Source organism: Periplaneta americana, chromosome 6 (genome assembly GCF_040183065.1).
Source record: "Periplaneta americana isolate PAMFEO1 chromosome 6, P.americana_PAMFEO1_priV1, whole genome shotgun sequence".
Taxonomy (NCBI): domain Eukaryota; kingdom Metazoa; phylum Arthropoda; class Insecta; order Blattodea; family Blattidae; genus Periplaneta; species Periplaneta americana.
The window spans coordinates 15,268,105-15,295,465 of NC_091122.1; the positions used below are offsets into that span (position 1 = coordinate 15,268,105).

At 34.8% G+C, this 27,361-nt stretch overlaps 3 protein-coding genes across 7 annotated transcripts in view; 1 reads left to right on the forward strand and 2 right to left on the reverse strand.

The window, feature by feature from the left end:
• LOC138701023 (uncharacterized) overlaps nt 1–14,827 on the forward strand; it is a 40,202-nt gene extending 25,375 nt beyond the window's left edge. Inside the window, exons 3-8 of the mRNA XM_069827519.1 lie at nt 437–616; nt 5,423–5,680; nt 5,800–5,922; nt 7,761–7,986; nt 9,937–10,265; nt 12,108–14,827. Of these exons, the coding sequence (XP_069683620.1) occupies nt 437–616; nt 5,423–5,680; nt 5,800–5,922; nt 7,761–7,986; nt 9,937–10,265; nt 12,108–12,359 (1,368 nt within the window). The 3' untranslated portion in view covers nt 12,360–14,827. The remainder of the gene's footprint in view (nt 1–436; nt 617–5,422; nt 5,681–5,799; nt 5,923–7,760; nt 7,987–9,936; nt 10,266–12,107) is intronic.
• A 2,999-nt stretch (nt 14,828–17,826) lies between these two features.
• Adat1 (Adenosine deaminase, tRNA-specific 1) lies at nt 17,827–25,937 on the reverse strand. Its single transcript, XM_069827520.1, has 2 exons — nt 24,676–25,937; nt 17,827–21,166 (listed from the first exon to the last, which is right to left on the reverse strand). Exons 1-2 carry the CDS (start codon nt 25,935–25,937, stop codon nt 20,821–20,823), a joined length of 1,608 nt encoding a protein of 535 aa, XP_069683621.1. The 3' UTR covers nt 17,827–20,820.
• Nucleotides 25,938–26,133: 196 nt separating this feature from the next.
• Nucleotides 26,134–27,361, reverse strand: part of LOC138701025 (glyoxal reductase-like) — a 36,090-nt gene continuing 34,862 nt past the window's right edge. For all 5 annotated transcript variants that reach the window (XM_069827525.1, XM_069827521.1, XM_069827523.1 and 2 more), the window contains exon 7: nt 26,134–26,277. In XM_069827525.1, coding sequence (XP_069683626.1) covers nt 26,135–26,277 — 143 coding nt within the window. In that variant the 3' untranslated portion in view covers nt 26,134. The remainder of the gene's footprint in view (nt 26,278–27,361) is intronic.

Below are 27,361 nucleotides of genomic sequence, written 5' to 3' on the forward strand. Positions count from 1 at the left end.
TTTTCCAGTGGTGATAAGTATTTAAGAAAAAAAACAATGCATCATTTATTTTAAATTTACGTTCCTAACATATATGTTTAATAAGGACTGACTTGTAAAAGTGTATTGTAACAAATCAGTCTATATGATGATTTTCACAATTTTAAAAATTCTCTGAAGTGGTGCTAACTTCCTAAAAGACTGAACGACTATAAAAAAGGCTACATGAAAACCTTCATAGTCAATTATTGTATCCCTTCAGGAAGCAACACAAAGCTACATTTCATAGAAATATGCATTTATAATACTGTATAGTAATCTATGGAGGCAAAAGATGTACCTACACAATATCATGTCAAATGAACGTGAAGATTAAATTAAAATTGTTACCAAATTGTGGACTCTTCAGTATATTGTTACAAGTACTGTTACGTGATGATGTGATTTCTTTTTCCAGGATGATCATCAGCAAAAGGTTCGGCCCCCAGTACGTCTCGATGCAGCAACCTTAGGCGACTTTCCCGCTTGTTACGTGGTTCCTGCACTCAAGTCTTACGAGTTCCCTGCTGTGGGAGTGTTCATTGACTCTAGGATTGTGCCTGGATTCCGATATAGGGTCAGGCCCATTCAGGAACAGGTAAATTTTTCTAATCAGCTACGATCATTCACTTTTTTTTCTCTTGTACGAGGAGGGATCCGAAGGTTTACACTGTAGCCTGAGGCTTATTATCCTGTTCTGTGAATGATTGGATAGCCAAACGACTGCGCTCCTGTACAAGTACATGACACAGCGCACCGGGAACTTAACCCGGACTTTGGTATGGATGATGATGATGATGATTATATGTGAATTAATGATGGCGAAATGATCTCGAGGTCCAACGTCGAAAGTTACCCAGCAATTCTGGTTCAATTGGTTGAGGGAAAACCCTGCAAAAAACCCCAACCAGGATTTGAACCCAGGTTCACTGGTCAGACGAGCTAACCGTTATTCTACAGCAGTGGTCATAATTATCACATAATAATAATAATAATAATTATTATTATTATTATTATTATTATTTATTTATTTATTTATTTACTAGCCATACCCGTGCGCTCTGCTGCACCCATTAGAAATAAATATAAAGTAATTACGTAATTAAAATAGGACATTTGATCCAGGGAACATTCGTGTTTGATAGAAGGATAAATCGTTTAATATGTTACTTAATTTAAATTGGATCCAAATAATTAAAATGCGATCATTTTGGTCCAGAGACACTCATTTGGTGCAATGACAATTCCTTTAATATGTTTCTTAATTTTTATTACATGCAACCATAGTTTAATGAAGATTGATGTCATTTAGATTTAATGTGTATATTTTATTTTACTTGTTATAGGTTTCAATTGAATTATGCTAATAACTTAATTTTAACCCTTGTTTTCTACGTATTCAGTAAATGGCGCTTGGCCCACTATGGTTCTGAACCCTTCAAATAACTTAAATTATATTATATTATATTATATTATATTATATTATATTATATTATATTATATTATATTATATTATATTATATTATATTATATTATATTATATTATATTATATTATATTATATTATATTATATTATATTATATTATATTATATTATATTATATTATATTATATTATATTATATTATATTATATTATATTATATTATATTATATTATATTATATTATATTATATTATATTATATTATATTATATTATATTATATTATATTATATTATATTATATTATATTATATTATATTATATTATATTATATTATATTATATTATATTATATTATATTATATTATATTATATTATATTATATTATATTATATTATATTATATTATATTATATTATATTATATTATATTATATTATATCATATCTTATCAGAAGTTAATGTAATAACAGTATAGCATTATGTCCATCTAGATAAACTACACTTTCCAATGGTGAAATAAAAATTAATTATACAAATCGGTTAATTTAGCTTCCGATATTACTTCATACAAACACAGAAACATTCTCTGTAGGCTATCTTTAATAGTTTTCGAGTGTTGCTGTCCAAGGCCCCTTATAGACGAAGTCATTTGTTTTTTAATTCATTACACGGCCTTAGATGGCAGTTATTTTAATTTTAAAACTCATTTATCTCATTAAATATCAGTCCTATCAAAATTTTTCAAGGCATAAAACTTATCGAAAATTATTTTTAAAGAAACTTTTGTTATGTAACATTTTTCACAAAAATCAATAATAAGCGAGATATTTCGATTTATTTAATTCAGGCCCCCTTATAACACCCCTTTTAAATAACGTATTTTGAATGCCATATAGCCGAAAATCTAAGTTACAACGAACTTAATTTATATTCCAATTTTCATCGAAATCCGTTCAGCCATTATCGCGTGAAAAGGTAACAAACATACAGACAGACATACAAACAAAAATTTCAAAAGAGCGATTTTCGGTTTCAGGGTGGTTAATTATATATGGTAGGACCAATTATTTTTGGAAAATCGAAAATTACCAGAAAAATTTCGGCTACAGATTTATTATTAGTATAGATTTATTTAATCTGGTAGAGCTAAGGCCAGTAGGCCTTCTCTTCCGCCCAGCCAGACTCTAATTCTAATTGAATACAACTGCTTACATAGTTATTACATTAATATCTAGACCATAAAACAACATGAAAGTAAATAATGAAAGTTGGATAAGTAATGTTAGTGTGACAATAATAAACATTGGTAAGTAATAGTTACATTCACATAGGGACAACCTTCAACTCAAAGATTTTTTGGGGGAGTATGTGAGGAAAGAATATGCGCAGAAACAATACAATTAAATATGGATTATTAAATAAAATGAACACTTAAAAAAAATAAAGTAATAAATGGAAAATAATACTTTTAGCATTATTTTTAACTGTGAGCATGAAAAATAGCAGAAATGAATATATTAAAGAATATGTTCTACAGTTCAAATCCAAATTTACACGCAAAATTGTATACATACATTACATTATTACACATGCATAGATCCAAGCTAAAAATGCAGATATGAAGCAATGGAAAAATAAAATACAAACATTGGGGAGATGCATTATAAGGGCCACCATAGTTTAATGTGACTGCATATGAATTGTATAGTGATTGCCTAGCGATTAATTATTCAGCTCACTCTCATTGCTTCAATTGTCATATTGATGTTCCTAACGCTATATATTTCCCTGAACCAGCAAGATCATTAGCCCTAGACCAAAATAAAAATGATTCATTATAGATCGCACTACTAATTTTAAATTGGCTTACGATGATTGCAGACCTTGGTTCAAATCCCAGCAATGACAGAGTCGTATTTGCGCTGTCACTCTTCATTTAAATATTCATCATCGTCTTTTCAGTAGTTTCTACCAAAACAGTGCAAATGGATGTAGTAATGTGACTAGGGTATAGATGGCTTCAGTCTGACGAGGCTTAGTACACTACTTGAAGGACGAAAGACTCTCTAGTGGGACCTCATCGGACTTTGAGTCTACATGGCTGAATCGACACACAATATCTACAAGAAAGCAGTCATTTGGACTCAAAGAATCGTTCTCACATAAAAGGGTGGTAAGGCACAATACGCCTTGGACTCCTGTGCTAGAGGTTGAAAAAAAAATTATGAATTGCTGAGGGTAGCTCATACAATATAATACATGTAATACATGACTCGATTATTGATGACATTGATAGACCCGCTTCCACCTAACTTTTTTTTTTCCAATGTGGGTAGCTGTTGTAGTGCAACTTTCCCCAAACATTTTTACATACAGTACTTGAAATGATTATGTAGCTATGATACACAAGCAAAATATTATAAACATATAGTTAAACATACATTCATGCATATTATTTTTTTTATAAAGGAGTGAATTTTGACATGTCATATTTGCTATTCGAACAACACATTAATAGTAGACAACTATAGGTAATGTTTGAATGTACGGCATTTTATTCTCGTTGCACATTTCATGTTTCTCTTTTCGGGCCATTTTCGATATCTCCTCACACCACACATGGGTCTGACATCTGTTCTGCTTTTCGTTAAGGGTTAGATGTGTTCAGTGAGGGAATAGCTAAGTAACATGAGGCTAAAGTATGTGACAAGGTTAGTGGGTTAGTTGAGGGGATATCTAAGTGACGAAGTCGAGGGCTGTGAAAAGGTTTCAATGATTTAAGTGCCTTTTCTCTCCCTATGTACTTACGTAGCGTGGAGAGAGATCGAAGTTTCATCCTCTTTTTTTTACCATCAGGTGTGCAAGAAACATTTTGACGCCTTCCTATTTTCCACCGCCAGGAGCGCAAGAGGCATTCACCAGAGGGCAGAACTCGTCTAAAAATAAGTGTTTTCGTAAAAGACGAGTATTTCCCTGGACCAAAAATGCAAATTCACTCTTTGATTATGGCGGACACGGGAAACTTGTTGCGTCCCTGAAGGTGAATGAAAAGACTCCTCTTGCCTTCCTATTGGTAGGGTAGAAATAAGAACTATGGAGCAGGTAAACAAATAGCCACCAAATATCTGAGTGCCGTGTATTCAAATATTAAACAAATATCCATGTCCTAGCAAGTTTCGAACCCACGACCTTTGTTCCCATGCAACGTACGCCCTAATCATCGCGTATACGTTAATTTGCGAACGTACAGCATTATGTACTACTACAAGGCTTCTCAAAAGAGAAACTGTAAAAAAAATACTTTCCACTTAAAATATAAGTATCTTTCTTCCACATTAACATAATATTGTAACAATAGGCCTACTTAACGAAGGTACAGCCTGAATAACATTTGAGGTTAGGAACAATTATCTAAAATGTGACTACTGATTTCACTCAAATAGTCTCAATAAGTTTCCTTTAACTGGGTAACTGTAAATAGTGTTATTGTGATTTTTACCTTCATTTCCTTGCACATGAAGACATTCTTCCACTCTTACACCAAGACATGCACTACGCTGCACACAATTACGTAACTTTCATTGCACAACAATGATGGAGTCACTAACATCACAACTAAATAATCATGGCCAACTCTATATGCCTTATCTTGACAACTCATTACGTAATGAGGACATGTCATATTCATATTATCATAGTGATCTGAATAAATATTGATGTACGTATATTTGGGTAAACAAGTCAACATATATTCGTCTATGGTGATAAATAATTGCCACCCTCGCAATTAGATTCAGGGTTCTTGGACTTAAACGTGGCGTAAACTCATCTTACAACGGATTTTTAAGGGAAAGGCATCTTCAAGAAAGGAAGTAAAGCCAGGGGTTCCAATGTAAGGAAAACCTTGCCCTGAATGAGAAAGCTACTGGCAAAATACACTGCCATTTATAGCTCCCTTTATGATGACTGTTTTTTCATGTTACAGGTTAATGGTCATCCAGTTCCAAAGCATCTGTTCAATGGTCGTGCATTGCAGCTACAGAGTATTGGACGGGGCTATTCTCGAAGACTAACTTTCCAGGCAGACTCCAATACACTCAACAATAACACAAATTATTTCTGGTCAGACTCCAGGCCTGAGGGTTTCGCATTTGAATTAGAACTTGTATCACCCGGGGACAAATTCACGTTACATGATGCCAATCACGTAGCTGCAGGCACCCTGGAAATTCTACACATTGAGGTGAGCACTTGTGTTGAAACTCATTAACTTGCAGCCCAACAACAACTCAGGTGGTTCTTATTTTACTGTGTGCATAATGGACCTAAGGTTAAATAATAATACCGCTACTGTTTCAACAGGCCCCACAGGAAGAGGTGAGCCAAGTGGTGCTCAACGATGGGTCAATTGAGAAGACTGCAAGACTTCGAGCTGTGTGCAAAGTAGAATGGTTCGACAATGGACAATCTGCCATAGTCATGCCTGTAAGTACATTTCAAATCAATTTAAGACTGAATGAGAATCGCTGTCGGTTGTATAGAAATCGCCATGTGATCTAAAATTTGTAGGTTCAAACCCCAAATCACTTTCAAAGATTTTTAATGTCTCAGTTGAGAATGCAGGACAGTGTCTGGTGAGATTGTAGATATGCATCTGCATACAAAGTATTAGTGGTAATTCTTTAACATTACGTTATCATGTTAAGGTACAAATGTATTTGCATACTTAGCCTGTATTGAATCATATAATTATACAGTAAACAAAAGAAAAATTGAGTGCTGGCACCAACTTCACACTGAAATAAGGATTGAAAATTGCTGTAAAAGTGGGGGGCCGGCAGAGAGATGCAAGCAGGTGGGGTCACTCAATTGAGATAGAAAGGATAGACAGCAGGGAAGGGCAGCACATGTATTTCATTTCCGTGTGTGTCCTCACTGATCACAGAGAAAAAGCGAGTTTTGTAAGCTCAAATCAGTGACAGGTTAGGTTAGGTTAGTTTATGCTTTTCGTATGTTGGAAGAATGGGCACATTCTTAGGCAATTGTAAATACATGCAAGCCTGAACTAACCTAACCTGTCACTGATTCGACCTTAGGAAAACTCGCTTTTTTCTGTGATCAGTAAGAAAACATACGAAAATGAAATATATATATATATATATATATATATATATATATATATATATGTGCTGCCTATCTCTTCCACTTCGACAGAGCAATCCCACCCGTCTGTACCTCTCCGCTGGCCCCCACTTTCACAGCAACTTTCCATCCTTATGTCGCTGCGAAATTGGTGTTTGGACATAATTTTCCTTTTGTTTACAGTACATATGACTCAACGAGAAGCCAAGTATGTAAATAGGCCTACATTGTACCTTAACACGATAACGCAATTGTAAAGAAATACCTTATAAGTTATGACAGAGAGCACAATAACCCAGTACACTGCGATATGCAGGTTGGAAGTGATATAACTATACAGACTGAAGGGGGCAATAGAATACATTAAAACAAAAAACTATTACATGTTATGTAATTAACTACCGTACATGGTTAATTAGAAAATTAGACAAAGTATGCATACCAGTAGTTCGGCAACAGCTTATCACCAACCTGTCTATAAACACACATGCACTTGCTCTGAATTGCAGCATTCCGTCCCTTAGTCACTGCAGCAGGGTTGCAAGACTGTCTAATGATATGTGTTAATCTTTTTATTTATTTGCAAGAAAAATATATTTTATTGAAAAGTTGTAAAGGATAAATCATTTATCAGTTTTTCTAATAATAAGAGTAAAAATAAGAATAGTATGGATAAGTTTCAGTACTTATCGAGTGAAACAGTGTTAATATTTAGGAGAAAATTATTTTTTCTGAGAAAAGTATTAATTTATGACTAATAGCCTATGTTGTTAGAATTTTTTGTTGTAAGCTTACTCTATCCAAGGAATAAGCTGTTGAAATCTGTACAGGTATATTACTTACATCCTGTATGTAGAGCTGGACAGTGACTAGTCACTTGAAATAAAAGAAAATATGCATGAAAAAACCATGGGCATTTTATGTCATCCACGTTAAGTAATTTTGAAGTTTTGTCGCTTTTATAAGACATCAGAAAGAATAACAGCATCAAATTGTTTTGGTATAGTTTGAATTCATGCTTATCTTTAATTCTATTTAGATGCTTAAAATCCATTTAATGTCTACTTTTGAGACAGAAATAAATTGTGGAAAGGTAAATTACTGTATTTAATAATGGTTAACATGCAACATAAATTGGAATGATCCAAGTCTGTAATGTAACTTTTCACATTTTACTGTAGATTCGAGGTCTTGCTGTGGCAGTGAAACCCAAGCAGGGAGATCAGGGTGCGAGTGTGACACGTGTAATGAATGTCACCGTGGGGAGTCACCCACGAAGAGGATTCACACTCACTCCTGGAGTCAGTGAAAAATGGCGACGTACAACGGTACATGGTGAAACTGTGGGAGATATACCAACCCAGTACACCATCACAGGACTGGAAGCTCACGAGCTGCCAGTTATTGGTAAGTTCATCTTCCATCACTTAGTTCGTATTTAACACGCACCTGCCACTTCAGTTGTTCTCCGTTTTGTTTGTTTAGATGCAACTTCTTTTGCTATTATGCTATCAACCTCACAGCTAGTGGTGCAGTCTCTCCAGTTGAAATAATTGTCCTGAATCCATAAGCTGTTTTTGTTATGGATTTCTTTTGTGGCTGTATTGGTACAGAATGGTTGTGTATGAACTCTGTAGGCAGCTCTTCACTGTGCAGGCCAAGATTTTCTCCAGTTTGTGTAGGTTAAAAATGTTATGTTTTATTTAACGACGCTCACAACTGCAGAGGTTATATCAGCATCGCCAGATGTGCCAGAATTTTGTCCCGCAGGAGTTCTTTTACATGCCAGTAAATCTACTGACATGAGCCTGTCGCATTTAAGCACACTTAAATGCCATCGACCTGGTCCGGGATCGAACCCACAACCTTGGGCATAGAAGGCCAGCGCTGTATCAACTCGCCAACCAGGTCGACGTTTGTGTAGGTTTCAAAGAAGAGTTAAGAAGACGAGACCATATTCTAGTCATCATGTTAGGGTTGCCAGGTGTTCCATATTGTACAGGATGTCCCATGTCTGAAAAACTTGTCCTGTATGAAATCCATAAGACACTAAAAATCCCATATTTACGAAACTAATGTTACAGACCACCAATAGTTGTTTTTTTTTATTATTCTTTTTCCCAACTGTTTGTACAGATATCGTGTTGCAGAATTATGATAAGTAGGGCCCAGATGTTTATGACCTAAATGTTAAAAATGACCCAAAATATCTCATTGGTGGCGTCTAAGAATATGCAAGATAAACTTCTGGTTTACACTGCTTTGAAATTCAAAGAATCTTTGCTAAACACATGATATTTAAAATGCAGTGAATCATCATAGTGAATAGATTTCGGAGTCAGTGTTCACCTAACTGTAAAAAAGTACCCAGTAACAATGAGAATTCTACCTGACATAAAGAAAATATTTACTATGTTGCAATAGTAACATTTGAAGACTAGACATATAGAAGGCTGTAAGTGCCAAAAACACAATCCGTAGAAAACAGCTTTCTTGTGCGACTAGTAATGCAATATCATATGTTTTGCACATCTGTGGGAGAAGCTAGAGCCTAAATAAAATTACAGAGGGACTTATCATATTTCTTAGTGGATTGAGCCAGGGACATACTCTTTTTTTTTAACTAATTTTCAACGACTTGGCACTTACAGCCTTTTTTATGTCCATTCTTCATTAAGGTCATAAACATCCGACCCTAATGTTAAGAAACAGTCACTTTTTATTAACACAAAGAGCTTGACAACGAAGCAAATAAATTTAAACTTCTAGCTGACTCTGTTTCAGTTAAATTAAAATTTTATTCCCAAGCAATAGCTGTGCATGATTATTGATATAATAGTAATTTACTGTTGTTGGATTGTGTGTAGTATGTGTGAAGACACGAAAAATGTTTCAAGCCAAAATGAGGATTTCTAGTCTATACGAAACAAAGAGAACTTGTTGCATTTAAAATAGAACATCTATTTAATATTTGTGTGGACACAAATTTTGCAATTACATCTTTCCAATCTGTATCCCAGATTTAGCAAAAAAAGCAATTAGACTCCCTTAACTTGGACGTCACTTACATTTAAACATGCTGGCATGTTTGTCCTTTTTACTTTGGATCTCCTTTCCGTTGTACTTCCGTGGTATTTAGACTTTATTCTTTCAGACTTACTGTCTTCAGACGTACTGACCTGGAAGCACTGTAACAAAAAGTACATCATCCAAAGTAGTTTAAAATTTGAATTCAAGTAAAGTATAGTTACATACAACCTTACCACTCCTATTATCAGTATTTGGATTTCCAATACTGTTTCTTCATCAGTAGTATGAATATGTTTCTGTTTAGAATAAAATTATCTAACGTTCCAGGAACCTATGTCGACCCCCGCATTGTGCCCGGATTCTACTACAGGGTGCGTCCTGCTGGCAGCAAGAAACTCCTGTTTGGAGGCCAGTCACTGCGGCTGGTTAGTGTGGGGCCAGGTTATGGGAAGAGGATCACCTTCGCTCCTAACGAGAAATGTCTCAATTCACCTGGTAACTTCTTCTGGAGTGATTCTCATCCTGATGGGCTCGGTTTTGAACCCAGGGCAGTGCATGCAGGGATGAAATTCACAGTGTCTGCGGCAGGCCAGAGGCTGGGTGAAGGCTCTGTGTTTAGAGCTGATGCAGTTCAACAGGAGGAGAAGCAGGAACTGGTTAGTGTAGCCTTATTGCAAATAAATTCACTAAAACTTAGTCTTAAAATATATTCAAGGTTATTCACTTGAAAATTTTTTTCAAAACGACTTCAGATAGCCTAGCATTAAAATTTCTTTAGGTGTTGCACAATTAAACAGAAAGTAATACACCAATATAATAACATAGAAAGTACATGTTTTTTCTTGCTCATTTCTCTCTCTCATAAAATATATTTTGAAGTTATTCACTGTAAATCTTTAGGTGAAACTTTGATATCTTCCCAAACCACACATGGGAGAAAAAACGTACTTAAATCGTTGAAAATAACCTAAAAATTGAAATAGACCATGTCTTGTCCTTGTTTTTTGGTAAAGCCATGCTTCGATACTGTCCCCAAGGGAAGAGATCTTTAGGCTGTCCAAAAAAAAAAAAAGATGAACCGAGAATGATTCACTGAGGCCATAACGGGCCTTGGGTCTTATATTTGTTTGGATGATGATGATGATGATGATGTAATACACCAGTCTAGAGACACAATGTGATCATTGCCAAAGCTTTAAGCTCACCCTTCCTGCCCCTCAGTAACAGTTCTGTATAGTACATAAACATTCCATACAGGAAAATAAAGCAACAACATCTTTAGCAAGACTTGTGAGCCATTCCAATCCCCGACCTCCATCCATCAGAGTGCGAGTCCTTATATACTCTTTCAGTCAAGGCCTACAAAATCTATCTCAGTTATAACAACCTCACAAAATATATCAGATAAAACTACTGTATTAAGCAATTAAATAATTAAAATACAATAATGTAGTCCAGGAAACAATAATTATCTCAGTTATAACAACCTCACAAAATATACTAGATAAAACTATCAAGCAATTAAATAATTAAAATACAATAATGTAGTCCAGGAAATAATAAGTATTTCAGTTATAACAACCTCACAAAATATACCAGTTAAAACTACTGTATTAAGCAATTAAATAATTAAAATACAATAATGTAGTCCAGGAAACCATAAGTATCTCAGTTATAACCTCCTCACAAAATATACAAAATAAAACTATCAATCAATTAAATAATTAAAATACAATAATGTAGTCCAGGAAACCGTAAGTATCTCAGTTATAACCTCCTCACAAAATATACAAAATAAAACTATCAATCAATTAAATAATTAAAATACAATAATGTAGTCCAGGAAACAATAAGTATCTCAGTTATAACCTCCTCACAAAATATACAAAATAAAACTATCAATCAATTAAATAATTAAAATACAATAATGTAGTTCAGGAAACAATAAGTATCTCAGGTATAACAACCTCGCAAAATATACCAAATAAAACTATAAAGCAATTAAATAATTAAAATACAATAATGTAGTTCAGGAAACAATAAGTATCTCTGGTATAACAACCTCACAAAATATACCAAATAAAACTATCAAGCAATTAAATAATTAAAATATAATAATGTAGTCCAGGAAACATCTGTTTTCGGTGTAATGATAATTACTTTAACATATTCTTTAACTGCATTGTATTTAAATAAGTAAAATATCATTTTGGTCCAGGGAGCATACATTTTGGTGCAAACGTGTTTATTAATTGTTATTGTATCCAAATAATTAAAATATGACAATTTGGTCCACACATCATCCATTTTTGGTGCAAGAAAATTGTATTTATTTAAGTACTAATGATTAAAATGCGGTAATTTTGTCCTAGAAGCATCCATTTTTGGGGATGATTCGTTTAACATGTTTCTTAATTACAATTGCATGTAAAACAGGCACTTGCAGGAGTAAGAAGATTAAAAACATTTGCCCAAACAATGCAACAAATTTGTTACAGGTGAAGGATGCAAATGGTGTGACTATCATCAAGTACATCCACGTGGACGTGACGTGCCACATCACCCTGGACACCAATGAGAGCAAAGAGCCAGAGCCACACGTGATGCGTGTGTCAGGAACAGCCATCGTTTCAAGAGGACCTCACCAGACTGCAGCACAGCTCAAGAGAATCGAGAACATTGGTCTTGCGTCACAGCTAAACATGCTGTTTGTGACACAGCAGGCAAAGCTGGTGTTCCACCCACTATGAGGCTCGGAGGTCTAGAAAACACTTCAATGGTTCATGTTCCACCAGCCCTCAGCAGGGGGTTATTTACATGGGCTGTGAATTCTTGCTGCCACTGCAGTATTGTCAACTGAGAGTGGCAACAATATTCTGGGGTCGGAGTCACATTGCCTCTCTCTGTCTCGTTTGTGTGTCTGGTACAAAATTGTGGAAGGGGATGGGAGGAGGAGAGGTGAGGAGTGTGGCTCCAAACTTCACTCGCCAGGATTAAGGTTAATTTGTTCTCATTTTGTATCCGTCCTCTGGATGTATGATTTCAAATGCCCATATCCCTAGTCAACGGGGTCAGTATTTTTAAAGATACTAAGCATACAAAAATTGCTTCAGAGAATCACTGATTTATGCAATTTCAAATTTGTAATGCTTCAATAAAAGTATGAATATGTTTCGTACACTATCACTTGGTGAATTGCCAGTGATGCTATAAACAGTAAATTATTATACAGAGTGTTCCAATGGCTCTACAGAAGCTGGAGACGTATTCTTGGGGAGAAAATAAAATTGTCTTGTTTGGGGGAAGGAAAAGAAAATATTGTGCTTCTGGTGACAATTTTTCCCACATATTTTAACATCAATTTATACTGTCCCTGACATTAAAATCTTGTGTTGTGATTAACTTCTTAGGTTACAATCACACCAAAAGAGGCTGGCTTATGGCCTGGTGGTTAGTTAGTTGCCTGAGTAATATACTACATGAAGGTCACAGTCTCACGCTAGAAGCCTAGTGCCCTGTCATTCCTTGCTTGTTTGTTCAACATTGTGAATATGCCTCTTCCAAAATTGACTAGAAAACTATTTCTTACGGAAAATACTTCTTTGAAATATGATTTGCTATGTCGACTGTCATTTTTTTCTTGGTTGCAGAATGTTAATCTTTCGAGAGTTACATCTTTACGTTTTTGTTTCATTCCTGTGCTACAGGACACTTTTGTGCAGTTCACTGGACAGATTTCAAAGTGTCTCTCATTTGAAAACAGCTATTAATGCTTCATATTATTATCCATTATTATTACAAACACAACAATAATGAAGCTTGTATTATAACTAAGTGAAAAAAAAATTGTTAGCTACCTGAGAAAATAGACAAGTTTAAACGCTTGGATAGTTGCTAGGTGACATGTCACATTGCAGACCACGTGATGTGACTGGTCCCTATTGTTCTCGACTGTTTGCTTACTTCATTACCCACTACTCAGCCACCAGGCAATAAGCAAGTCTCCTTCGGTAAGACTGTAGCCTCATTCAAATCAATTGAAGCACACTTTATCTGATATAAATGATGCTGTATTTAACAAAAGTAAAATCCTGCACATTTCAGAACATGGTTCATATAAGTATTTTTGTTGTCACATATAACATATTATTGAAATGTTAAACCTAATTATAATAGGACTGTTTTCGCATGAAAAAAGTTGGTTAGAAATTTCAGGGATTTTCTGCAAAATACACTGGTGGACAAAAAATTTGGGACACTTGTAAATGTATTTAATAGGTTACCAATATGTTTTAAATAGTGATTAATAAGATTATAATCTTACTATTAAAAAAAAATGAACATGACTTCATAACACAAACAATAATGCCCAGTGTCACACTCAGCATAAGCAAAATTATATTCAAATCTAGATTGTGATGTTATTGTTGGTGGTATGAAGTCATAATCATTTTCCTTTTCAGTCTATGTTACATATATAACAGTATAATTATTAAATTAATCACCATTTAAAATATATTGGTGACATATTAAATACACAGTAAAATTCAAGTGTTCCAAATTTTTTGTTCGCCAGTGTATATACATTTTTTTATTTCCTTTCCAATAATATATGCCCAATTCTATACAGAAGTTCCTAGAACACTCTCTATAGGTACTGTGCATGTTACCTTTCTTTTTAAAACATGTTATACATATCATTGTAAAGACAGAAGAACAACACTTTCAAACTTTAAATATATTTAATTATTTATTAAGGCTTTTAATTTTTATCATTTAATTAAAATTAGGCCAAAATCACACATATTAATGGTATTATTATTGTTATAAATTGTTGTGTTTGCTTATTGCACGTTTAGAGAACTTACGAACAAGCTTGAATTATTTTGCTGATATAAGTGAAAGGCATTCAGTTCCTTTTACTTTTTAATATTTATCACATTTCATTTGTTTGTCCAAGAATACGTAGTGAAACATATGTGATAGAACTTGTAAGGAAATAAGATTTTTTTTTGTAATGTTGCGACTGAATCAAGCAAAGTATAAATCAAACGAAAACATATACACAAAATATTTTTGGTAAATGTATTTAAAAATGTTTCTATTTTGTATTTATTGAAAATGAGTAGTTCACATTCCTGTGTAAGAAACAATTTTCGTTTATTTTGATGTGCTGTTTTAAAATTTTATTTTTAATAAAAGCAATTTCACCAAATAACCTTGTGCTTCATTTAACCGCAATCTAATCCAGCAATATTATCCCGTTGTATTGCGTGCTGTTGTTCAGTTTCCTTCCAGCAACAGCACACGTTCCAACCTTACCTCCCTTGCTCTCTCTCCTACCTGCAGTTTTATGCTAGATGTGATAGGGAAGTACAAATCTGATACAGTGCATCACTCGAGCTCATGCTAAAGAGTAACAAGCGTTGAAGTCATCATCACAATATTCTCACTTACTTCAATTTTTACTTTTTATTTTAAATAATAAAATACAAAATTGTTTCAGAAATAATATCAATGTTCGGCAGTACATACAGATGTAAACATATTACCACAGTCTACTATATACAGTCACGAAGCTTGAGTTTTGAGGGTGCTAGAAACTATAGACTGTGATGGTACTATTTTGCATTGCCTGTAATGAGGCGATATTAGCGATCCTAGTGGTGAGCAAACTATCTAATGTTTGCATATTTACTACAAATTGAGCTTCGCGACTGTATATACTAGACTGTGATATTACCATGATGTACTGAAGTACACGATATTTCCGTGCAAGAATTCTGCATTACCATATGGTGAAGAATGGGCAGAATGGAGAAAAATTCTCTTTGGCACCGGGACTCGAACCTGGGTTTTCAGCTCTATGTGCTGACACTTTAACCACTAAGTCACACTGGATTCCAGCTCTGATGCCGGATTGAATCCCTCTCAATTTAAGTTTTATCTCTCTATTCCCCTTTGGTGGCCTATCCTCACGTACTGTCACAGAATATGTGACAGTGTCACTATGTCCAACACTGTACAGAAGTGCATTCATTACGAGTGAATGTACAGAGATGCACTCATTACGAGTGACTAGGTAGCCGGGGTCCAATGGATAATCATGATAACTGGTAAGTAATTTTAATGACTATGGCTCAGATTCTTAAGTAAATAAAAAAAAAAAATATTTGCACTGCAAAAGGAACATGTAAATGAGTTTAAATTTTAGGTTATGATAACCTAAACTTATAGCATTTTAAATTATATACCACATAAAAACACATTTTTAAGAAAACTATGTAAATAAATGAAGAGTCTACTGCAAGAATGATGGATGTCATTTGGAACACATTTTGCAGGAGAAGCAATGCCATATAACTCTGTACGTACATTCTATATGTCTTAAGCTATGCATTGACAGTCTTTAGGCCTAGTTCATTTTCGACAAGAAAGTGACATCCATCATTCTTGCAGTGGACTCTTCAAATATTTCAAATATCTAAGTACATGTGAAAATTAAGTTCTCGTTAAATAATTTTCGATAGAATCCCATTTAAAATTAACCGAAATGTAATACTAAACTAAAACTCAATATTTTTGTCAAAAATTTAAAGTATACTACACATATATTTTATATATATTTAGAAAATCCGATCTTGGAAATGGAAATATGCAATTTAAAATAATAATAATAAACACTCGTATCATTTTCAATAATATATTATATTATAATGTACAATATACTGGTACAAGTTTAGGCTAAATACTTACCTATGAATTGTTACTTGCAGGTCTTTCTCAAATCTGTTCTTGCAGTTGTAAGCAACACAATGCTTCACCATTCTGCTTGAAACTAAATTAATTTGTCGAAAGTTGATATGACAAGCAAAGATATTATGTTTACCGTAATAAACACACCTGAATTTGTAACGAACAGTAAACAACAAAGTCCTACCTCATCAGTTGCGGGAACTCGATTGTGAAAGTCTTTGCCACTCTCATGGCTATTCGAGGGTGATTCAACTTATCCCTGCGACACTAGCGCTTGTCTGTTGGTCTAGTTATCTTAAAACGTCTTTGTTTCCCTCCCCCAAATACAGTGCCTTCTAGAAACATTTGAATGTCGTTCTGCACAATGTTTTTATACCAGGTCTAAAATGTTTGATGCTCTGTATTTAAAATTCAAGATTTTCAAGTTAAGTTGTTCCAGAGAATGCCTCCATTACTAAATCCATCATTGTAGCATAGCATTAAATATCTCGCGATATTAACCGCAAAGAAAATATTTGCAAACATAGAAACTGTATTTGTCACCAAGAGCAGCTAGTAAAAGATGATTACTAGAGCCTGGATTTATATGCAATAAAAGTTAATATTGTTGGTTGATATAGTTTATAAACATAAAAGCCATGCTCCTCACTCCTTTTAGATGCCACTTTTGTCATTCATTAACAGTCTTTAACCCTCAAAACTAACATTTACAAATCAGCGCATGGTTTACAAGATGCAGTGTCTAGTTCTTGTGATTAAGATCTCTTATTACTACATCTCGGAATCTTGTGAACCATACTCAAAAACCCTCTTAACTGACACCATATCCACTTATAACTATACTTGGTGTCAGTCTTAACTTTTAGTGCATATAAATCCGAACTAATGATGACACACACAATAGTAGATAGGTAAAAATTTTTTGGATTTGTTTGTCCAGCTGATTCTAAGGAAATTCCAGGAATTTGGGAAACTTCAAAAACTTTTGAAGGAACTTTGCTTTTTTCCAGAAGAAAACTAGAAAAGTAAGAAATGTAAACAGTTGTACTTTTGTTGGTATTAACCTTCATTATTGCAAAATTTAAATTTACAGAAAATTGGAACATAGAGACATCTGTCCACGAAGCAGGAAACATGGGCAAAGCAAATGGCTAGTAATTTCGTCCAGTCTCTCTTCACAAATTGCTTTACTCGATCATTTGGTAACAGGATCCCACAAATCAACAACATGGGAACCCCAGCTCTGCTTCCCTCCCGGAAGAAACCACACTAAAGATTTTTAGAGCCCTTAAAAACCCACTGCCTTTTGCTGGACGTGAAGCCACGAATCTCTGTCATTAAGCCCACTGAAGAAAATGATGTTCTTATTATTACTTGCATCACAATGTTGAGTCAGGATCAAAGTAACAAAATTAAAAAGCATATTTATGGTAGACTTAATCAGTGACTCAAGATAAAATAAAGAATGAAGCTGCATTTATTCATGTGTGAAATATGGAAATAAAATCTGTAAGTATGAAGAATCACTATTAACTCAGCAGCTACTAAAGCATTAAAAACTATTCCTTCTAACTGTGTTATATTCTGTATTAGATTCAGTAAACATAATCTTCTGACCGACAGTTTCATTGTCTTTATTATCAAAGACTTAATCTTCATATGCCTAAACTTATGAGTAGCATACAAATCGTAAACACAGGTCCAAAGTCCAATCTCACAGCAGCAGTTTTTTCCAACTTACAACTGAAACTATTTTGTATTTAATAACAAAATTAGGCTAACCTTTAGTATTAGTCGACAATCACTTACATCCTTGCTCTGCAATCACACAGTTTGTAATCCATAATACACACCCATCATATTTTATTGCAGTACTCTACATTAGATATATTACAGAATATGGAGGTTTCAGATCATCATTTAACTTACATTATTTATTGTCATTGGTACATTACTTTTTATTTTCTTCTTAGCACGTATTTCTACAGTACTGTGAACTGATAATGGGAGGTTGAATAAAGTTCATAGGCAGGGTAGCTCAGACCTGGCTCTACAATACAGTATTTACTTTTTAGGTTGATTTATGTAAAAATTCAAATTATGTATGTTGGAATTGCATGTAAAGAGCTTTCGATCATCACTCTCGTACTTAGCAATTATTCTGTAGAAGAGAAAAAAACGATAGTGAAGTTAATGACCCTATTACATTATTTATCCTCGATTTTCAAGGATGTTGATGCTACATAAAAAGAAACATGAGAAAAAACAGAGACAATGAATGTCACTCAAGTGAATGAAAACTGTATTAAAGGAAACTGTGATCGACAGCTCTGGTCTTTGAGTTACTGCTGGAAGATATAATGACACTGAGGTGTTATGTGATAAAGTTCAAAGAAGACCAAAATAAAAGAGTTCTTATCTGGGTATAACATTAATCAGGCATTTTCCAGCAAAGAGGAAGCAATGCTTGCAACACATTTAAAGAAAACAGCAAAAATTCATTATGGCATTGGTACAGTTAGTTGATGAAAGCTTGCTTTTGAATTTTCCAGAATTTAAGAGAAAGAGATACTAATGAAATTGCTAGTCACGATGGATTTCAGGGGTTTATGAAGTGAAATTCAGACCTGTCAATTAGACTTCCCGAAGTAACCAGCTTTGCATATTCAAGTGAGTTTAACAACATTATTAAAGAGGAATGGAACTGGATTTTGAGTGAAAATTTTTATTTATTTTTTTATTTTTCCAATGTATTATTTAGTTTTCCCTTTTTAAAAAGGTATATCACGTATGACTATATTAAAATTGTAACCATTTTAATTTTTATTTTTCTGAGGAGGGGGCGTATTGCATGCATATTTTGTTAGTTTAATGCTCATTTTCCATAACTTTAGTTTTTTGACACCAAAGGAACCTTTTCTCAGTTTCTATTTAATCTAGAAAGCTGGAATTATTTGGATGTTTTACATGTACTGAAACAATGTTTTTCAAAGTTCGTTAAATTTTGGAGATGATACAGGGTATACAGTACTGAAAATCGATCAAAAATATACCAATGGGCGGGGGGGGGGGGAATTATTTATCAGTGCTGGTAAGGAGATAAATTAAAGAAAAACTACTGTTACCTTATATGTATGTACATGAACTGTAAAAAATTCAACTAACTTCTAGTTTTCGAGAAAAAGTTCCTTATGTAAAACATAATTTAACATTGTCAAGATAGGTAATTTTGTATTCCCTTAAGGAGCTACGATAATTGATTAAAATGTGTATCTGAAGGAAAAACTAGCTCCTGAAAATATTTGCAATGTTGACGGGACAGGTGTAATTACCAATTTACTAGAGATCTAACAAAGTTATTGTATAGAAAGGTGATAAACGAGTTGATCAAACAACTTCTCAAGAAAGAGTAAATATGGTGACAATATGCAATGCTGTTAATGTAAATGGAAACAAAATCCCACCATTTATGATTTGCCCTCGTGTGTATTTGAAGGAACATTTATGCTGAAATATACAGCACCAGAAAAGTAGCAATAGCACATCCTAATCATAGTCGTTGGTTGATTGCAAATAATTTTATTCAGTTTCTACATTATCTTGTGAAAGCTGCGACAGTGGCCTAGTGGCTAGAGAACTGGATTTATAATCCTGTGGACCACAGTTCCATCCCCAGCATATCCCTGATTTATAACTTGCGTTGGGCAAGCTCAGGGTCCAGGTAACACAGGAGTTTTCTCTGGGAGCTCCAGTCCCTCTGTGGCATCCCAACAAATCTCCATCATCATCATCATCATCATCATCATCATCATCATCATCATCATCATCATCATCATCATCATCATATCTCATCATGTGTGTAGCATGAACCAGTCTCCTATGGCGCACCCAGGACAACGACTTTGTCGTAAATTGGTCTACACGAATGTCTTCATATGGGTAAATTATGAACAGTTAAGTACCCGCCATTAGTAAAAAAAATGCTATAAAGCATGTGAAACGCACAAAAGAAACAATGTTTTCATGACAACAATCATGAAAGTCACATTTCTCTCTCAAATTGCTCCAAATTGCGAAAGCTAATGGCAACACACTCCTCAATACTCTATACTCATACCTTCTACTCAACTGATTAATTGTTTGTACTTGTAAATTGAATTAATCTGTATGATTTTTTTACTTGTTTCATATTTCAAGGCTACAATATTGATGTATGATCTATGGAATACAGTAAATGAAATGAAAATGAAAAGTAACAATAAGTTTATGAGCGAGAAAACTGTCATGCCTTCATTTCAACGAGTTTTTTTTATGGCACCTGTTCTGCACTTAAACAACAATTCCATGCAAATGAGTATCATATGTAAGTATAACAACCATTTCGTGAAGGACAGACGTAACGATGTACTGACTAATACTAAAGATAACCCCAAAATCACAAGACAAGCAACCTATTCAATCCCTAAAACAGAAGCCAATAAATGAACCACATTTTCTCTTCCATGATGGAAAACAAGCAGCTCTCACTGTATTCCACGCAAGTTGGTAATCTTCTGCCAAGTTCTTCAATTGTTTGTAAGATAATTGAGACAACCATGCTTCCAGCTCACTTCTATCACCTATAATATCGTTGCACTTGAAAATAATGGGGAAATGTAAAGTGGGATTGGGTATGGACGAACAAACTATCACGAATTGGCGAAGGAGCTCCTTTTTGCAAATCTGCAGCCGACCTGCTGATGTGTGGGCCACTTTCTTGGTTACACCTTGCTTCTTACCATCCACAGCCACTTCCAAGGCCCTGTAAAAATAATGCAAATAGTTTCAAAGGAGGGACAAAATAATAGCTAATTTATATAAACTGTATCCTAGCAAACATAAAGACCTCCATTCATAACTCATATGAAACTTGAATGAAATGACATACTTCAGGTTTCTAGTTTCCCTGGCAAGATTGGTTATGTCCATGTGTTTGTAATTGTAAAGCTACTTGAAAGTCGACAATTATTTGCTTACGCTTAAATCACTAAAAAAATTATGTCACCTGGGAACGACTTGTTTGGTGATGTTTTACATCGATTTCAAGAAACTCCACACTTTTTTATATTACAGTGAAACTTCTCATTTACAGACATTGAAGGGACGTAACAATCTGTCCGCATCTGGGAGGTGTCCTTTATTGGGAGGGAGGCTCCCCAATCTAACAGTAAATTTATAATATGCATTATGTATCCCTTCACGCTTTAAATGAAATGTATTACTGTAGTTTAATTCTAATTAATATAGTATACTATAGTAAATTCTTTGCAACTTTGAACTACAGTAGATAAGACCGAAAAAGGAAAATACAGTACTGTTGTCATGCAATTTTATTCTAGGTCTACAGTTATGCAGTACTGTAATTTACAGTTTTCAACTTAACCTTTACGTCCAGGTGCCATGTCTCTCGAAACAGAACAACTGAATGAAGTGAAGAGAATAATCCTACTAACCCTATCATGTGTCGAATACAATTTCATGATCGCAAAAACCTTGGACCCATCAGACAGGTTAAATTATATGACTTTGTTTATTCACCTGCTTCCAGCTAACAAGGGGTAGCCGGCTGGGCTAGTGGTAGCGTACAAGACCCTTATTGTCTTCTTTCATGTTAAGGAATTTCTGTACAATTCTCAAAACTAAACTTTCCATTATTGTAAAACGTTAGGTCTTGAAATCAAAGTTCTGTCCGCAGTCAGGAGGTAAAGCAAGCTTTAGGACTGTGAAACAGCTGTCCGTGTCCGTGTCTGAGAGTGTCCGTAAAGAAGAGTTAAATTTATTATTATTTCTACATTATTTCAGTTGGGACATAAAAATCTGTCCGTATATGAGGAGTATCCATATCTTGGGGGTGTCCGTAAGGAGAGGTTTCACTGTATATATAAAATACCGGAACTAGGTACTAGAAAATTTGTGAAACGTATTTTGTAAACCTCATTAAGATAAAGTTTTGTCACGAAGTATTTCATATTATAGTTTTATTCCCCTTGTAGAGAGAAAGAGAAGATTTGATGACTTTATCTCTGTCAGGTTAAATAAATAAATACTAAAATTAATGCACATTTACTTAAAAAAATGTATTCTAATAGACGATATTCTATTATAATGTCCCTAAGATGTTATAGATATTTTTTATCTTACCGAGTTTTACAAGTTAATGCAATGTAAACATATGGCACATTCATTACTATCCAAACTATTTCTTATGGAAGTAAGAAAGAAATAACTGAATGAGTATATAAGTAATTTTGTAAATAAAGTACAATCTCTGTTAATCGAAATAAAGTGGGCTAACCCTGTTTTGGAGAAGTAACATTTTGCATAATAGATGTATATCCTTTTTCAGAGTTAAAAGGTTAGAAACTGACTGATAAGCTGTGTATGTGAAAGCATCACGTGTATTAAAAGAAAGTTGCTACAATACATACAGTAGGTACAGTATTACCAAATCTAAATATCTTCACTACTTCTTTAAGAAAAAGTAAGACTTTTTTTAGGTTTCTTACTCGCACCTTTTTCTGGCAGCAACGTCACACTTGCTTAGTGATAGGGCTGGTTTTAGCCAACTCACGCAAGCAATAGCACGTGTTGTTGGAGTCACACACAATCAAACCCAGTAGCATCGCAAAAATGGTAACACAATGTAGTTTTCTGGGTTTATTTTCAGTTAGTGAGGTGCACAACGTGCCATTTGTACCTAAGTGCTACAGCAGTAGTCTACATCCTGAATTCAGAAGAAGAAGAATGCCCTCGCACACATTTCTCTGACCTGCTTAGTGACAACTACTGTATTTCATCGTGTAATCATGGCCATTGCATAATGGTCACACCCTTATTTATAGACAAACTGATCAGGACTTTAAAATTTCACTGCATAATCATTGCATGGAGGCCTATTTCTGTTCATTAATATCAAGAATTTTAAAATAACGTGCCTCCACTGCAACACAGAGTACCGTTATGCTCAAGGTCGAATCTGCGAGAAAAGTAGTGGCGGCTGACGAACGAGAATGGAGTGGGGGTGCGAGATGTTAGCATCAAGCCAATAGCCATAAATGCCTTCATTTCAGTACCGGTGCAATTGTTGACTGTGAGTGGTTGTTATTTACGAGTGTTCAATATTTTTTTTTAGGCCTAGACCAATCATCTTTCCGCAGACTGGTCCAGTAGTCCAATAATATCAACTCCAGTATATCAAATGTACTGGTACATGTGATTCAACAATCTTGTGAAAGTTTTAAGTCAATAAAAAAAATTTTAATTCAATGACACTACCATAATTTTAAAGTTATTATTCACGGTATGGTTCCAGCATCCCACACTAATACTGGTTCCCTTTCCCTCTCCTTTCTCTTCAACTACAAATCACGCAATTTGGACCTGCTTGCTCATACACTCCATTATTACAAGGAAGCTGATCACATCACTGGAAGTTGACGCGACCAATTGTTACCATTTAATGTATTCTTCACTTAATGGTCTCACAGTATATTTTCACTCGAAATAAAAAAAACATAAAAAATGTGACGATTATGCGACGAAATGCTTTTACTTTTCCCTATATTTTATACATAAAGTGTTGAAATTAAAAACAAATATAATATGAGCGAATCATACATCATACATAAATTTTGTATTTCATAAATAGAGTCAATATATATAAATCCCACAAGGGTAGCTGCCCTTCAGTAAGGGTTGCCAAAAGACACAGCATACTAAACAAATAAAATAAAAATAAAAATAAACATTTGCGTTATCACTATTTACGATTTTTATTGTCAAATGAAAGCTACTCTTGGGAAAGTAATTTTATTCAATAATTATTAGTAATCAAATAAAATATAAGGAAATTTAGGTGTACAGGTGATTACATAAAATCTGAACAGAATATTTCATTACGTCCATAGCAATAATTTTCAAAATATTTAAAGGAATTCCAAAAGACTTAAAACATTCAACTGAGAATTTTGGAATTGTTCCCCTTGCTCCGAACAATAGGCCAAATACTTCAAGCTGTCCTTGTATATGATAATAATCTTTAAAGTATTGAATTAAACTTTTAAATTTCTTTATAAAAATTCAGTTACACGACTTGTACTATTGCACTACACCAGTTTTCAGTTGACAGAGGTTCAGTTAATGAAAATTTTATAGTAAAATATTGAAACACATTATTTGGAGGTGTCTGATAACTTGAAGAAATACTAGCTGAACAAGACAGAGCAAGCAGTGACATTTATAAATAAACTTCTCTGAATTGATGTTATTTACCTTTCTGATACCTTGCACCACACAATACTCGATGGGCAAGGCTGTTTCTCTCCACTGGAGTCTCGGGCATGTATGAAAGGTAGAGTCGACTGTAAAAGCAGTGGGTCAGTCACAGTATACCCCAAAGGTAGGGAAAGACTGTTGTCAACACAAAGCTTGTCTTGTGACTGAGTAGCTCTGGAAATGAGCCGCCCAACAACAGCTCTCCTGAGAACAGTTTCTGAAAACGGACACTCTGCACCAACTGTGATAGACTGGAAGTAGATAGGTCTGTTGACCAACACTGAGACCAGAGCACCTTGAGCACCCACTACATTCCAACGTGAGAGCTTGTCACTGCAAGAAAGGGACAATGTGGGATCCCCTCTGCCTGGTTTAGTTCTCAAAGCTCCTACAACGTGATAGTCAGTCCCAGGAAAATGGGAATCCTGTAGTGATTCCAGTGCAAGGCACTTCGCTCCGGTTCTGTGGATGTCACTTCGTTCCAAATGATGCGGACACTCGTCACTTTTACCAACGTCCAATGCTGCACCATTTGTATCAGTCTTAAAGCACTTCCTTCCCTGCACTGCATAACAGTTTTCAATAACATTAGCTTTTCTTTTACCTCCTATTCCTGCTTCTAGCGTGGAATCATTCTCTCCTTGCACTGTCTCTCCCATCACAACACTCTCACCAATATTACAACGTTCTGATGAAGCTGTAGTCATTTCTTTGTACTCAAAACACGAACCTACATCATCTACAATTAATCTGGATTTTGGAATGATGGACGCATCTCCACAAGGAGTGTGGCTTGTAAAAAAATGGAATGTTATATCATCTCTAAGCACGCACTTTCCATTGGAAAAGCACTGAAACACTTCTGACGAACCCGTTCGATAGGTTGCAAGTATTTCGTTGTACAAGTACCGGATAAAACCTCTGCGAGCTATAACCTCTGAATGACTGTCATTTAGAATATCTCCTGATGGACTCATTTTTGATTTTCCAATGCACTTTGAGCCAGTGCCCAATGAAACTACCTCCGCAGTTAAATCTTTCACACAATTACAGTCTCTGCTCCAACGCTCTGCTTTCACAATCCCGGCCAGAAGTGTCCACTGCCCTTTCCCATTACACGTGTCCTTAACAACACAGGGTTTTCCTGTTTTTGGCAGACTCATATATTTATCATAGCATAATTTTGCTACGATATCTGCAAATTCAGTGCTATTAGAATCAGCTTTGTTTGTTTCCATTTTACACCCAACGCTCTGCATATCTGTGTATTCTATATAAACTGACGAAACTAACCCTCACACAGGCAAAAATCCCTTGCAGTCAAAAATAAGACTTTCTGTTCTGTGTAGATCTATAATGACTCAATAATTCAGTAAGCTACGTGTCCTGCAATACACCACACAAATAAACAAGCTCGTGCACTACACAGATCGTGAGAGAAGAGGAATCACTTCAGCTAAACCACTGGTGTCGGGTCCCAAGCATACTTCTCTGTAACAGGTATATTATTCAGTAACTTCATGTCACTTTCTGGAATTACGAAATCCAACTTCATGTTGTCAAAAATGCGATCTGGACTCACAGACTTTGGGATGACTCCTGAAATATACCATAAACATTCACAATATTACCAGAAAGTACACCAACTACTTATATGATAAAAATAAGCTTTTCAATCATATAATTTGCTACCATGCTATCCTAAAAAACTGCTGCTGCAAACATTTATTGAGTGCACCATGAAGTGAGAAATTATAGTCGCGATGCTGTTATTTCCGGCATGACTCCACCTCTTTGCTTACGTCTTAGGAAGTGAAGGCTCTATGAAGTCTAGGTAGGTAGTATCGTTCGCCATTTTTGTTCTTTCGTTTCCGAGCTACCACACGAGGAATCTATTTGCCACACCGTTGAACATTATCATGTCGTAGCTCCTATGATAATAAATCAAACACACTGTAATTGAGCAAATAACTGAGCGGCAAATAATGTCTTCGTGTGCTTTCTACGAACGCCAACGAAAGAGCCAAAATGGCGGGCGATTATATTAAGTATTTATCGAGCCTTAAGAAATGAATAACGTCTTCATAAGCGAATCACAAGACGCACACGTTTAAATGTAGCCGACCTGCAATGTGATTGGCTGCCGGAAATTAGAGCGACGGGACTATAGTGTATTAGTTTTCCATCCAAGATTCCAATTTATATTCTGATTAGGTCAGGCAATTTAAATGTATATTGCTAACCTACAACAGAAATCTTCTTTTGGGTCCTGTAAATGATGCGGCCTGTGAAGACCAGCTTCATCTCATTCTTATTTTTTTCATTGTATGAAGTGGCCAGAGAGAAAAAGACCTTTGGGGAGGCCGAGATGTAGATGGAAGGATAATATAAAAATGGATTTGAGGGAGGTGGGATGTGATGGTAGAGACTAGATTAATCTTGCTCAGGATAGGGACCGATGGTGGGCTTGTTTTTCCTAACTTCAGTAACATTTTACATAATTAATTACTATTATTATTATTACATCATCGATAATTACTGTCTAGTGGTCAGAGCTTCATGATTCCCGGTTCGAGCACAGGAATTTTTCCTTAAAGGGGATTATTCCTGTGTTCGTCCATGGTCTGGAATTTAGGTTAAGTTTAGATTTAAGGCCTCTCCTGGCACCACATTATCATAATCA

Bases quoted from the DNA above. Each gene is read 5' to 3' on its own strand.
- Adat1 (XM_069827520.1), bottom strand. From the start codon at position 25,937: ATGCAGAGCGTTGGGTGTAAAATGGAAACAAACAAAGCTGATTCTAAT. The intron at 21,167-24,675 runs GTAAATAACATC...TTATTTTTACAG, and splicing joins TGGTGCAAGGTATCAGAAAG to GGCCTTGGAAGTGGCTGTGG.